This window comes from Heliangelus exortis, chromosome 5, assembly GCF_036169615.1.
Source record: "Heliangelus exortis chromosome 5, bHelExo1.hap1, whole genome shotgun sequence".
NCBI lineage: Eukaryota > Metazoa > Chordata > Aves > Apodiformes > Trochilidae > Heliangelus > Heliangelus exortis.
The window spans coordinates 39,876,980-39,890,993 of NC_092426.1; the positions used below are offsets into that span (position 1 = coordinate 39,876,980).

Consider the following 14,014-nt stretch of genomic DNA (forward strand, 5'->3'; position numbering starts at 1 on the left):
CCTGCTGTCCTTTTTTTGCCCCTTCTGCAGTGGTTCCCAAGTGGCTCTTTTTCTGCTCTGCTTGTTTGCTTCTGCCAGGCTGTCCTGAAGTGTAAAGGTTTCCTTGACCCATGTGAGCCCCATTATAGAGTCATTCTGTTCTTCCACAGCAATGCAATCTCCATTTCTGCAGCCAGGCTGGGTGGATGATTATCTCACAAGCTTGGCTGTAATTGAAAAGAAAGTTTATAGCTCTGGGCTTAATAGCTTACCCAGGTGTGGCAGGAAGGAGGAGGTGAGTCTGTAGCTCTGTTAGTGGCAGATCTCATGTCAGGGCTTGCTGTGTAGTAGATACATCTGCAGGTTTTTTGTTGATGTGATCCTCACTTGCCTGTGGAGCTCAGGAAAATTCCCAGTGTTGTCAGGAAATATTCTGGATTGCATTATTGAAGCAAACGGGATATCTCAGTCTGTGAGATATATTTGCTCCTTGTTCCTCACAGGAAGTGTCTCCATTGTTATTTCTTTTTCTTTTAGCCTGCTGGTTAAACTGTCTGGGATGGGCTGGGTTCACAGGTGGGAAGCACTTGACAGTAACATGAAGATTTCTCTCTTATCCTTCAGGAGAAGGGCAGAGCTTTCAGCAGCAGAAGATTTTGGGTCTCTGGGTGATCATTGGTCTCCTGACCTTCCTGGTGTTAGAGAAGATATTCCTAGAGAAAGAAGAGGAGTCCCCTTGTGTGGTAAGTCCCCAGCCAGAGGGGAAGGAGTGCTGTTATGTTTGGAGCACTGTACTAAACACCTCATCTGCCTTATCTGGCAGGTTCAACAAATGATTCTGGAGCTGTGAGTAGCTTGTCAGTGCCCTCAGGCAGCTTTTTGCCACTTCTTTGACACTGGGCTCTCAAAGGTGTTTTATCTCCAGGCTTTGGTTTTGTGGTTTTAGATGAGATTTCTCACCTCTGGGCTGGTTTTGTTCTTGGTGTGGTGTGTGTAAAAGAGAGCTCCCCTTTTATGGAGATGGGAGCTGGAGCACTCTGCAGATGCGCTCAAGTAAGCTTTGAGGGATGACACTTTGATGATGCATATTCCTGAGCCATGTGACTCACACTCCTTCTGGGTCCTCAGGACAAAGATCAACCACTCTGGAAAGTGTTCCTCACTACCTACTCATCTTGGGTATGGCCTGGATTTTTTTGGTAACTTTATGTGGTAGAAGGGGCTTATGGTTGGCCAGGTAATACTAACTAATAGTTCAGGGGAGAGTCACCCAGCTGCAAAGGGGCAATATAGACAGAGATACCAGAAGGTAACTGTATGATGGGACATAGTCCTTAGACATCTGCACAACTCCTAGCAGCAACTCCTATTGACTGTCCTTCAGTCCTTGCTGTGCCATGACTTTGAGAGCTGGTCAGGCACTGCATTAGGGCAGCTGAGTGTTACTTGGACTCAACATAGGATTTAAAAGTCTGAAAGGAACTTAATCCTTTCATTTACAGGGAGACTGAAGTTTTAAGATAACCAGTTTGCTGTTTGGCAGCTGACATTCCCTACCCTTGGCTATTCTGATGCCCTCTGAAAGGCAAGGTTCTTTTTCCCTCACCCAGATTGAGCTTTGTTTCTTTGGGCTGCAGCTGCCAGCAAGAACAGCAGGCCCAGACCCTTGTATTTCCAGTGGAACCTGGCTCATGCTGAGGCAGTGTGACTCCAAATCCTCCTCTGTCTTTCTCCTTTCCTTCTCTTGGTGACTGGGAAGTCTTTGTTCTCATTGTCTCACAGTGCAGATGTCACAATGCCCTCTGAAATCACTCTCATTTCTGGCAGTTGTCATTATCAAACTGGGGTACCAAGATGCTGATCTGTGCTGTGAAGACAAAAGGATTAAGGGTGAAGATGGGATTTCTGACCCTGATTCATGCTTAGTTGTCACTGACAAAGGTTTTCCTGACAAGTGGTTTTCCCCTCATTTAGGGCTGTGACTCCAAAGCACCAGCTGGAAAGATTCCCAATGGAAGTGGCTACCCCCTGCCAAAGGTGGCAGGTGAGTCCCAGAGAACAGGAGCAGGATCAGCCCAATGTAATGGTTCCTCTCTCCAGTCCTGTCCAACAAACAACAGAATCAAGGTAAGAGACCCACAAACTGACCTTCACATCTTAGGTTTTTGGGCAGATGTTTTAAAATTCCGTCAGGTGGATGACTTGTCTGTGGTAAGAACTGTGTCTAAGTGAGGAACTCAGTGTTTGAGTGAGTTGTGCTTAAGTTTGCTATGTCAGAGTGTCTGTCAGAGTCCCAGCAGTGAGGAAATAGCAGACTTGGAGAAAATCTGCACTGCAGCTTATGCAGTAGAGGCATAGTCACAATTGTAAATCATAAGTCTGATAATATGCATTTTGGCTGAATCCTGAGACCAAAGTACAATACTTTCACATTTTGTTACTCTATTTCTTATAGTTGTTATATATTTATTTGTTTAAATTTTTGTACCAGGATTACTCAGTCCTGTAGTGCCTGCATTGTACCAGTTGTGAGCTGCATGTTTCCTTTTAAGACATCTTTTGGAAGTGTCTTGCCTTACAGTTATCCACTGTAAAACATAGAAGTTTGGTTTCTCAGGTTAGATATTTATCTGCTGCCAAAAAGGTCTATTTGTCCACTTCTGCCTTCAAACCTGGATTTCCCATCACTTCCTTTGCACTGGACATTATGCAGCTCCACAGGAAACTTATTCAGGGAGCTAAATGGGCACATAATTAGCTTTCTCTTTTTCTCCTTTTCCCGTCCCCTAGTTTTATTTCTCTTTTAGTTTAACTACTTGAATTAGCTTAGCATGCAGACAGGCAGCCTGTAGTGCTGGGATAAGGGAGCACCATGGGCTGGTGTCTAACTTTTAGACTGGCTTTGCTTTCAGTTTATGGTACTATCTTTGCACTGCAAAAATCCCTGTCTGAACAAACACCACAAGCAAGAGAGTAAATGACTGCTTTGGCGAAGGAGGACCTATAATTTGAGCTGAAAGCCTCTGAAAACGTCCAAAATTGTAGGAGAGCAACTATGAAAAGAGTGGTTGCATGAAGTAGCCTAATCCTGGATTTGTGGTCAGTCAGAGGCTCTTCAGTCTTTCTTTTTTAAATATGTTTTGCTGTAACTTCAGAGCTCTTCCTGCACAACGGGAACGATGCTGCTATCAGTGGGTACTTCTGAGATGTCACATTCATGTGCTCTGTACAGAACACTCCTCAGGCTGCAGGGTGCTGCACGGGTGTTCCTAGAGGTGGCAGTGGTGGAGGAACCAGTGTTACTGGGTTACACAGCATCATGCCTTTATTTTATAAATTTTTACATAAGGCACCGTGGACTTCAAGCATGGTCAGTTTACCACTGACTTCAAGTAGAAATGAAACAATGATGAGTGACACAATTTAGCAGGGCCTGGTCCTAATATAAAAAAAAAACCCAACAAATGTAGTCAATGCTAATTGATCTTATGGAAGATACATTCTTTTCAAGTGGTATTAGCTGTATTCTGTGTTGGCAATGGATTAATGCAGCATTCTTCATATCTGTTCACTGGTGCTTTATGATCTTTCTAAGTGATTATTTTTAAAAGCAGTATGTCTTCACATTTGCAAATACTACGTTGTTGTTGTTGTTGTTGTATTACTTAAGTGGGACATTATGGTCTGAAGTCAGTGATGTGAGCAATACTGAATAATTTCATCAAAAGAGCTGAATTTTTAACATGTTCTGATACATGCAAAGGTTAAGGAATAGATTGAGAAAGAAAGAATGAAGATCACATTTATAAGATAGTTTCTAGAAGTCAATGCCCTGGAAAAAGGTGTGAGAATCACAGTAGGAAATTGTTTGAACACATTCTTCCATTATGATGCTACAGCCAGGGGGATGGGTGAGTAGGAAACTGTATGTAAGAGGCAAGTGCTTCTCTTTATACACAGCAACAGTGACAGCTCTCTGACTTTTTCCAGTACTCTTATACACAATATTAAAAATGCTACTGATAGTTTGTAAAGAGGTCAGGGGAGAGCTGAAATAATTATTTCAGGTTTGCAGCATGTGATAATAACTGATTTTCTTTAATCTATAGATCTGTAGATGTGACAGGAATGACTGGAAGTATCCAAATACCCATGTAAGAGGCATTGACCACATTTGAATAGTTAAAGCTGTACCAGACAGTAGCAGTCTAGAAATCAGACAACTCTGTAACTGAGGGTAAAATGCCAGTGGAACACAAGAATGTACCCTAGGGACGCAGTAGATTCATTGTGACTTAAGAGTTTTAAGCTGTGATCTAAGCTGCTTTCTACAAGGTACACTATACCTTAAGAAACAATGGTCTGTGCAGAAATGGAACAAGATTCATTCACTTGTGTTATGTAGGAGGCCTAGTCAACCATGGAAAGCTCTTCCAGCTTTAAAATCCTGACATGTCTGTTCAGGCATAGGCTGCTCTGAATATGGATGAAATAGAAACTAAGGAGTTAATGTGTAATTTTAATTTTCTACCTTCTGAGTATATAATCTGAGTACTTTGATACCCTTTCTGGTAGGGGGGAAATTACCAAACCTACCAAGCTCTATCTTTGTTGTTAGCCTGTTTCCTTAGGCAACAACATAAGCAGTCATTCCATCTGTTCTGCCCTTCATTTTCAATAATTTTCGAACCCATAAATTTGACTTGAGTGCAAGAGAGGATAAAAGTCGAGGGTCATCAAACTTCTGCAAGTTTCATAAAAATCAGCATGGTGGTAGAGGAGTAATGCAACTAATGCCCCATTGAAATCCCCTGGCAGAACTTGGCTGCTGCTGCTGGTCAGCAGGTAATGCCCTTGGGGCTGTGCAGGGACGTGCAATGAAACAGCATTGGCTGGAAGTGAGCAGAGTGTAGGAGCTTGCAAAAAAAAAAGAGAGAAAGCCACAGCAAGCCAGGCTTCTTTGGCACTACTATTCACTCAGTAACCCTCTTTTTTTTTTTCAGAAAACAGAAAGGGAAAGATTCTGTTTAAACAAACAGACAAATAAACTCACTTCTCAGGGCTTATCACTTAGTAAACTGTAATCTGTCATCTTTTCTCCAGATAGGTCAGAAATTCTGCTCTTGGGTTACTGCTGTATTAATTTGTCCTAGCTTGAACACTGCAGGTGGGAGGCTTTCTCTGCAACCAGATGTAAATCAGCTCTGTCCTGCATTGCAGCCTTTATTCCCTCACAAGTGAAAACATTGCAGAGTTCTTTTGTCTTGCTTACTCTTTCTTTTTCCCTGTGGCACGTGGGGTTCTTGCTGATTTGTAGAAGTATGTTTTATTGCACAGTGACATTAATTCTGAAGCGTGAGCATAAACACTTCATCTGGCTCTGCTCTTTATGAGCAAGGAGAACATCCTATTAGGAATTCACAGAATGTAAATGTCAGAAGCTCATAACTGTCACATCAACCCAGTTTATTTCTGAACACTCCAAGGTTTTGCATCTTTCAGTGACAGCTTTTGCCCAAGCCACTGACAAGAAGAAGTTATAATGTTTTAATCATGAAGTCTATTTTTTCCCTATATGAGGAAAGCATTTTTTGTGTAAAACTTATGTAAATAGTTACTGGTAGCCTGTGGGAAAAACACTACCATGTAAAATACCAACATGAAAAGGAGAAATTTTAGACAACAATATTTGACTAAAAATGAGGAATGAGAAGTAAAACTGCTGTGTTCATGGGTCTGCCTATATGCAACCCTTCTTGTTCCCCTTCTTACAAAAACACAGAGAGAACTGCATCCACTGTGGAGATGTTACTTATTTTATTACTTGAACATGATCTATAGTTAGTTTTTTTAATTAATTCTTTATTATTTTTTTAATATTTCATCATAGGCTCTAAGTTTAGAGCCTATAAAGGTTTCCTGAGACTGTACAGTAGAAGTGCCCTGCAGAAAGGTGGTGCCTGACAGAAAGCCCCACCTGAGCTGTGACATTCAGATCCAGCAAGGTCTGGACAGGCTGGAGAGCTGGGGAAAGGTGAACCTTATGAAGTTCAATAAGGACAAGCATAGAGTCCTGCACTTGGATGGGAATAACACAGCCACCAGTACAGATTAGGGGAAGTCCTGCTGGAAAGCAGCTCCCTGGAGAAAGGACTTGGAGTCTTCATGGACACTAAATTCTTCATGGGTCAACAATGTGCCCTTCTGGCCAAGAGGGCCAGTGGTATCCTAGGGTACATCAGGAAAAGTGTGTCCAGCAGATCTATGGAGGTTATCATCCTCCTCTACTCTGCCCTCGTGAGACTACACCTGGGATACTGAATCCAGTTTTGGACTCCCCAGTTCAAGAGAGACGGATCTACTGGAGAGAGGCCAAGGGATGGTGATGAAGGGACTTGGGCATCTCTCATATGAAGAAAGTGTGAGAGCCCTGGGGCTGTTCAACAGCCTTGAGAAAAGCAGGCTGAGAGGGGATCTTCCCAATGTCTGTAAATATCAGAGGGGTTGATGTCAAAAGGAAGGAGCCAATCTGTTTTCAGTGGTGCCCAATAATAGGACAAGGAATAAGGGATTTAAGTTAGAACATAGGAAGTTCCACCTCAGTATGAGGAGAAACTTCTTTACTGTGAGGCTGACACAGGAACAGGCTGCCCAGAGAGGTGGTTGGAGTCTCCTTCTCTGGAGGCTTTCAAAACCCTGGAAGCATTCCTGTGTGTCCTGCTCTGGCATCCTGGGGGTTGGATTCGATCTTTAGTTGGAGGGTCCCTTCCAACCCCTGACATTCTATGATGCTGCCCTGTGTCTGGAGTTACTGTGTGCCAGCTTGGTTCTTGCAGTCCAGAGAGAGTCTGCTGCATTGGCTAACACCTGTCTGATCATCATTTAATTGCAGTGCTGAAGGGTGAACTGCAGTATCTCAGGACTCACATGCAGTAGTTTTTGTTAAATATCACTTAAAAAAACCCAAAAACCCCATGAGCAAAAGAGCTGGAGTAGTACCCTTATAAATCACTTCAGGTCAAATACTCAGACTTTCTCTGGGGAGTACCATAATTGTCATGATAGGGGAATCTAACATGGACTTGTGAGGAAGAAAGCTGCTTTATGCTTATAATTTTACAAAATATGTTTATATGCAAATGCACACACATGCTATCCAGCCTTCTTGTAGGTGGATTTTTGGTGACTGTCATCACTGTCTTCTTTTTTTATTCTTTGTTAAGGGAAAGCAAACCCACAAGCACAAGCTTTTTTAGTACAATGCTTGAAGATTTTTTTAGTTATAAGGAGCAATTTCTTTTTTGTTCTGTTGCATTGTTCTTGCCATGTTTTGAAGAGGAGATATTTAACTGTTGTATATTAAAGTAAATGACCAGAAAACAAGGTCAGGTCATATTTGAAGGCAGTCACCTATGTAAATTAGTCAGTGTTACCTAAAATGCATTCAAGTTAGAATCTGATATATTCTTGTCTTTTGGCTTTCTTCTTTTTTTTCTTTCTGTTTCTAGGGCCTTTTGTCATTTGCATAAGATGATTATCCTACTCTCAGAAAATACTTGCCTACCCCAAATCTTAGTTTACTCTAAAACTGAACCTAACATTTAATTTCTACTTGAGAACTGACATAGTTTGATCTTCACCACAGTTTGAGTGCCATGTCCTAACCTTTCCCATCTGATGGTGACTCTCTATAGCCTAAGTCTTGTGCTTTCTTTCATCTCCATATGTCTCTTCCTTTTTCATGTTTGGGTTGTTGTGGGTTTTTGTTTTTGTTTTTTTCATATGTGTCTTCCTTTTTCTCTTTGCAGATTAGTGGATACCTCAATCTGCTGGCCAACACCATTGATAACTTTACACATGGCCTGGCAGTAGCAGCCAGCTTCCTGGTCAGCAGAAAGGTAAGGTTTCTGTCACCATCTGCATGAGAAGCTCACAGCTGTACTGCAGTTCCCAAGTTTTATGCAACATGCAAAAACCCACAAAGATGGGAAGAGTTCCCTCCTATTTTCTGGAAGTTCCTAAAAAATGGAGACTACAGTAAATAGCAGCCCCATCCTGAGCCTCTGATGCAGAGCTGCTTCAAACTTGATGCTAATCATTTGTACTGGCATTAGGGGAAGGGATAGCTCAGCTGCCCTTTTGTTAAATAGATCTACAATCTGAGTAACAACTCTTAACTTGCAGAAAGGGGCCTTGACATGCTGATCAAAGTCTCATCTCAGAGCTGAGGGGTCTGTTTCCTAACCACCTTCTCTCTTTTGCTGCAGGTTGGGTTCCTAACCACAATGGCCATTCTCCTGCATGAAATTCCACATGAGGTGAGAGGGCTTTGTATCAGGGGGGGATTACAAGGGTGCTTCATCTGCTAAGAACAAGACTGGCTCTGGTTAACATTTTCTTGTCCCCTTGAAAGCTGTTCCCTCTGGAAGAATTGCAACATGGAAAACTAGAAACAGTCTCAGAGCACTGCTCTTGTTTTGGGTGTCCTTTGTGACAGAGAATGTTTGTTAACTGTCAGCTCTTGGTTTTCTTAGGTTGGAGACTTTGCAATCCTACTTCGGGCTGGCTTTGACCGCTGGAGTGCAGCCAAGATGCAGCTTTCTACAGCTCTGGGGGGAGTTCTAGGAGCCTGCTTTGCAATATGTGCTCAGTCACCAAAAGGAGCAGGTAAAAAGCTCCCTGGGGCCTCTATCAGAACAGGAGGGAGAGCCTATTGTCTCCAGGTGTTTCTCCTTTTCCTTCTCTGTTTGCTCCTATGGCTTTGTCTCAGTGATAACAAAAGCTTTCTGGTTTTGTGCAGGGGAAACGGTTGCCTGGATCCTCCCTTTCACTTCTGGAGGATTTCTGTATATTGCCTTGGTAAATGTTGTGCCTGATCTCCTGGAGGAAAAGAATCCTTGGTAAGTGCTCCCTCCTGTCCTGTTGGAGCAATTCTTGCTGCTAGAGAGCGGGGATATAATGCTTCTCCATGTCTGTTCTGGGAGCACATGAATGCCAACTTTCGAAATCCCATGGGAAAGGCCAGAATCTAGAAAGACTGCTGTGCTAGCAGTTGCATTTATGGGACTATAAAGACCCTATAAAACATGAGAACCTTCAACTGGGTCAGTCCCAAATAGGGTGGTAGAGCAGTGTCTGGCACAACCAGCTAGAGCAGGTTGTTCAAAAACATGTCCAGTAAGGTGACCCATCCCCCAGTCTGTCTTGTCAGCTCCTGGCATGTATTAGTTTAGGGACTGTCTGAACCAGGGTCCCATCGAGGGGTGTGTGTCTGATAACCATGTGAACCTATCCTTCACACACTTCCCTCGGCCCTTTCTGACCCCCATCCTTTCCTTTGGCTTCTGCAGTGTCCCACTGACAGCACGTTTGCGTAGTTCGACTGCACTGTGTTAAATGATGCTTCTTATTATTTGTTTTTTAGCCTCTTGCTTATTAATTTTGATTAGATGCTGCTCTGTTGCTGTGTGAGTAGAAAATAACGATTTTCTTCTCTTTATCATTCAGCATTTCATAGTTTGTTATTGTATCCCACCTCAGTCATCTGTCTTCAACACTGTTGTATGTATTTTGGTGTATTTGACCTCCCTGTGTCTGTGTTATCCACGTGTCTTGTAGCCTGGTTAGGGATGTGTCCAAATCCAGCTGTACCTCAGTAAAGACCCTCTCAGATCTGCTGGCAGAGCTGCCCCTCAATATTCCCCCCTGTTTTATTTATAATGAGACAGGAAACTTCAGTAGTTGAAATCAGAGGCCTTAGCTGACCTGGTTCACTTTAAGTGAAACAGTTAAAGAAGTGCTCAAAACACAGCTTCAAAGTTATAGCTGAGGAGGCAGGGAATCTCTGGTGAAGAAATATTAATGACCAGTTGGGAGCTTACTTCTGGGTTGGTAACTTCTTGTGCTGGCAGAGCTGTTGGCAGAGTATGCAGAGGTGGTACATACATATTCATTTCAATCCATCAGAAGCCTGAAATGGTGCTAAAAGAGTGGCAAAATTAATAAGCTTTCTTCTTTTTCTTCCTTTTTTTTTCCTTTTTTTTCTTTTATTTTTTTCTTTTTTTCTCTTTTTTCTTCTTTTTTTTCTTTTTTTTTTCTTCTTTTCTTTTTTTTAAATAAAATTGTAACTGTGGTTGTTAGCTGGATGAAGTCCTTAAAATATCTGTGAACATGCTGCACAAATGCTGGTTCTCTTGTGAGAGACAGGACAGGAATGTGTACCTGGGTGGCTGCATGACTGAATCAGCTTAAACTGATTTTAAAATCTGAAGTTGGGCCTTGCAGCCAAGTGGAACAAATACAGCTCAGTGTATAGGCAGATTCTTTGCTTGGGGTACTGGGGAGGAGTCTTCTCACCTGTGTTAGTGGCTGTATAGAGCTGTTGTGTTCCTGTGGCAGATTTGGAAAAAAATACATTCCTCAGCCTTTGCACTGCTGCCTACTGGGCTTGGTCTGTGTCTTCTCCTAATTTTGCTGTTTCTTTCCCAGGAACTCCCTGCAGCAAATCCTGCTCCTGTGTACAGGCATTACTGTCATGGTGCTACTATCGCTCACAACTGAGTGACCTCCTGCAGACCTCACGATGCCTCCCAGAGCCACCCCGGTGACTCTGAGCTGTTACAAAGCAATAAGAAACACAAATGTTACTGCCTGTGCGTGTGTGTGCAGAGCTGGCTGCTGGTATGAGAAGCCGGTGAGGAAGAGGTCTGGGTGTGCAGGACTTCGTTTCCTGGCTCTCCTGTCCCTGTTCTGCTAAAATCAGCACATCAGGGCTTCCATTTTTTGGTTTGTTTTTAATGGAGCAAAAGATACAGCGAGCTGAAATGAACTGAACAACTGCTCCTCAGCGAATGGACAGTATTTCATTCAGCTCATTCTGATGGAACTGCACCTCCCAAGCTCTTGTGTGAAAACAACAGAGGCGATTCCTGTAGCTGATGAAAAGGAAGGAATTTTCCTACCACTCTAAGGGCTGGAGGCAGAACAGGGGTGGCAAAGTTAAGAACAAACTCAACAGCTTTAGCCAGGACTTCCTACCTGTGAGAAGTTATGGTGCTATGAGATAGAGGGGAAAGGACCCTTTCCAACTGGATCCAGCTTTTCATTTGGTCCTAAAGGTAGCATTAGCCTCAGCAGTCCACCTCTTTGATCTACTTGTGTATGTTGAAATTGAACCAAAAGCTTGAGGCACTGTAGGATAGGTCACTACAATTAAATAGCTCACCTTGAACAATACTTGCCTCAGCCCTAACCACTCCAGTAGCCAGCACAGCCTAACTGTTTATCCAAAAAGTGGTCAGTAAATGTTTCTTCTATTGCAATACTACTAGCTCACATCTGGAAGGAAAGCCATGTAGCTGTTGTGATCGAGCTCCCTCTCCTCATAATTATTAGCTGAACATGGCTCTGAGACTGCTCTTGTGACCTGACTCACCCACCCTCTGCCCCACACCACCTTTCAGAGATCTCTTGGGGTGTAGCATGTTAACCCTGCCTGGCACACTACAGCAGCCCTAAGTCTGGGGCAGTTTGGGCAATAGTTGAACACTACAGCTTGGTCAGCAACCAAGAACCCCTGGTTAGCTTTTCCTCTGTTCAGTGTAGACTATTTAGGTGCATGCTATATGCAAAAACATAGGTGGCAGTCTGTTTCTGGGCTTCTTATCTCACCACGGAGTTAGTCTGTTGGGGATGAATAAATAAGAAATAATACTGACAGCCCTGAAAGGAAGGGGCACAAGCAGCACAGAAAACTGGAGGGAGAGTGAAATGGGAAGGGTGAAACTTGTAGTGAAAAGATTCTTAAAAACGGGTCAAGAAAAGCTGTGTGCTGAGTAGGGAGAGAAAGACATATGAAAGAGTGATGATTTCTTATAGAGAAGTTTACCATTGTGTGATACTTGGGATAAAAATTTTGGCAATTTGAGACCAGTAAAAATAAGTGGCCTTAGTGCTTTGCCCACATCTCAGTTCACAAGACTGTCCAGGCCATCTATACAGAGGGATGTTTTATTGCCACAGAGATGTGCACAACTACTAGATCATCCCTCCTGCAGAGCTTATCCTCACTTTGCTTAAACCTGCTTAAAACCAGGTCTCATTGAACCAGTGAGTCACTGAACACAACAGGTGCCACAACGTGAATTGCACTAAGTCATCCCTGCCTCTGAACAGCTTTTGTAAATCAGTACAGCTCTGCACAAGACCTTATCAAGAGGGCTTGTCCCCTGAGAGAGCAATTTGGGTCAGAACAACAAGGCAGGTATGCTGCCCACGGCAGAGGCATTTACTTCCCTAAGAGATTTCTGAATTGTTGACACAGTTCTTTTTTTATGACAGCTCCTGTCCTACTTTTCAGAGGGCACTGTAGAGCTCATGCTTGCAGTTCTCTCTGCCCAGGAACTACTGTCTAAATTTTTTTTTTCCAGCTTTCCTTACCCCAGGCTTACATCAGTAATAGTTTCACTGCAGCAAGGGAGGCTTAGTGCATTTTTTTTTTAATTCCTCCTTACAAAGTTGCCTTCCTTTGTCAAGTACTCTATCATTCATTGTCCCAAAGTCTGAAGGTAGCATCCACGTCCTGCTTTCCTGGAAGGAGGAGTAATCAGATGAGCCTGCAGGGGCTGGAGGAATATACTAAGCCTCTAGTTCTAGCTGTGGGGGGTTCTGTTTTCCCCCTTCCCCAGGGACTGAAGTTAAGCAGACCCTGTGGAAGGGGCCTGGAGGGAAGCAGGTTTGCACAGAAAGATGTGTCTGCTGTTTCCCAAGATGTCTTTCTCAAAATAAGGCTGGCATGGAAGTTGAAGCAGTGCCAGGTGAGTGCCCATGAGCTGGCGTTGCATCAGCACTGAGCCTTGCCAAGACAAAGCCATAGTCAGGAGTTTGTGCTCATCGTTCAGGAATGTGAAGTAGGTGACACCAAAGAAGGAATTTCTGAGTTTTTCTTAGCTGCTACTACAGGCCTGGGCAGTCTGTGAGTCTTGGGAAGGTACCCTGGTAGGAGGAGGTAGCAGGGGGGTTATGAGAGGGAGGGGCTCTTTAGTTTTCCACTACATCAGCCGTAGGGCTAAGGATGGAGAGGAAATGTAGCATCACTCCACCACTTTTGTCACTTTTGGAAATGCAGAGAGAATTGTATTTTCTATTTTTGCATCTGCTCTTATGCATTTTCCCCCTTCATCTGTATTGGTCTGCTCTGCATGGAGACAATAGAGATGAAATAAATGGTTTTCCGTGTGGGTTTTTGTTTTTTTTTCTGTTGAAGCTACTACTTTTCATTGAATTAGAAATCCAATTGAAATTTCATTTGAATTACTGAGCAGTATCTTTAGGTTAATCTGGAGGAGTTGAGTCTTACCCTTTCTATTCCTCAGGCTTTCACAACCATGGGATTCTATAATTGTCTTACACCATTCTTTCCTTGGAAGATTTTCAGCCTAAAAATACTGAATGGTAGAATGGCTTTCACTTTTTACTGAAAGGATTCTTTAAGAAGGAAAACTGTAACCCCAGAGCTGGAAGAAGATGAAGGCAGGCAGGTGATCAAGGGAATAATTTCATGGTCTGAGGGCTGTGCCAGAAATGCCTATTTTGGAATCTCTGTCCCTGGCTTTGTGCTGCTCTTTTCAGCTGTGCTGGGACCCCTCCCTGTGGGGCTGTGCCTCCCTCCCCCGTTCCTTTTTTCTTCTCCAAAGTAATCAAAAATACCACGGATTAATCAGCTGTTCAGTTCAGATGCTCCACAAAGTGGCTCTGGCACAACTGCAGTAGTACAGAGGGAAGCATAACTGGAAGGCATCCCGTTTGTGGGAATTTTCTAAGGTGATGATCTTGCCAAAACTCCTGCCTTCTGAAACTGCAGCCCAAGGAACTGATGTAGAGGGTAGGGTGGTGCAATGATATTGCAGATTTAGGAAACGTGGCTTACTCTGGTGTTTCTAGGAAATGGCTGTTATAATGGAAGGATTTTTTTTCCATGTTATCTAGAGCAGTGATTGTACTTGAAAAATATTTTTCATTCTTGATACAGAAGGCT

At 43.2% G+C, this 14,014-nt stretch overlaps 1 protein-coding gene across 9 annotated transcripts in view; it reads left to right on the forward strand.

Annotated features, from left to right (window-relative positions):
• Positions 1–13,215, forward strand: part of SLC39A13 (solute carrier family 39 member 13) — a 65,320-nt gene extending 52,105 nt beyond the window's left edge. For 8 of the 9 annotated variants that reach the window (XM_071744929.1, XM_071744925.1, XM_071744927.1 and 5 more), the window contains 7 exons: positions 604–722; positions 1,954–2,106; positions 7,788–7,877; positions 8,247–8,297; positions 8,514–8,646; positions 8,780–8,879; positions 10,468–13,215. In XM_071744929.1, the coding sequence (XP_071601030.1) occupies positions 604–722; positions 1,954–2,106; positions 7,788–7,877; positions 8,247–8,297; positions 8,514–8,646; positions 8,780–8,879; positions 10,468–10,543 (722 nt within the window). In that variant the 3' untranslated portion in view covers positions 10,544–13,215. Of the gene's footprint in view, positions 1–603; positions 723–1,953; positions 2,107–7,787; positions 7,878–8,246; positions 8,298–8,513; positions 8,647–8,779; positions 8,880–9,403; positions 10,005–10,467 lie in introns of those variants that run through there. The other variant, XM_071744932.1, reaches the window with a different exon arrangement.
• Positions 13,216–14,014: the final 799 nt, after the last annotated feature.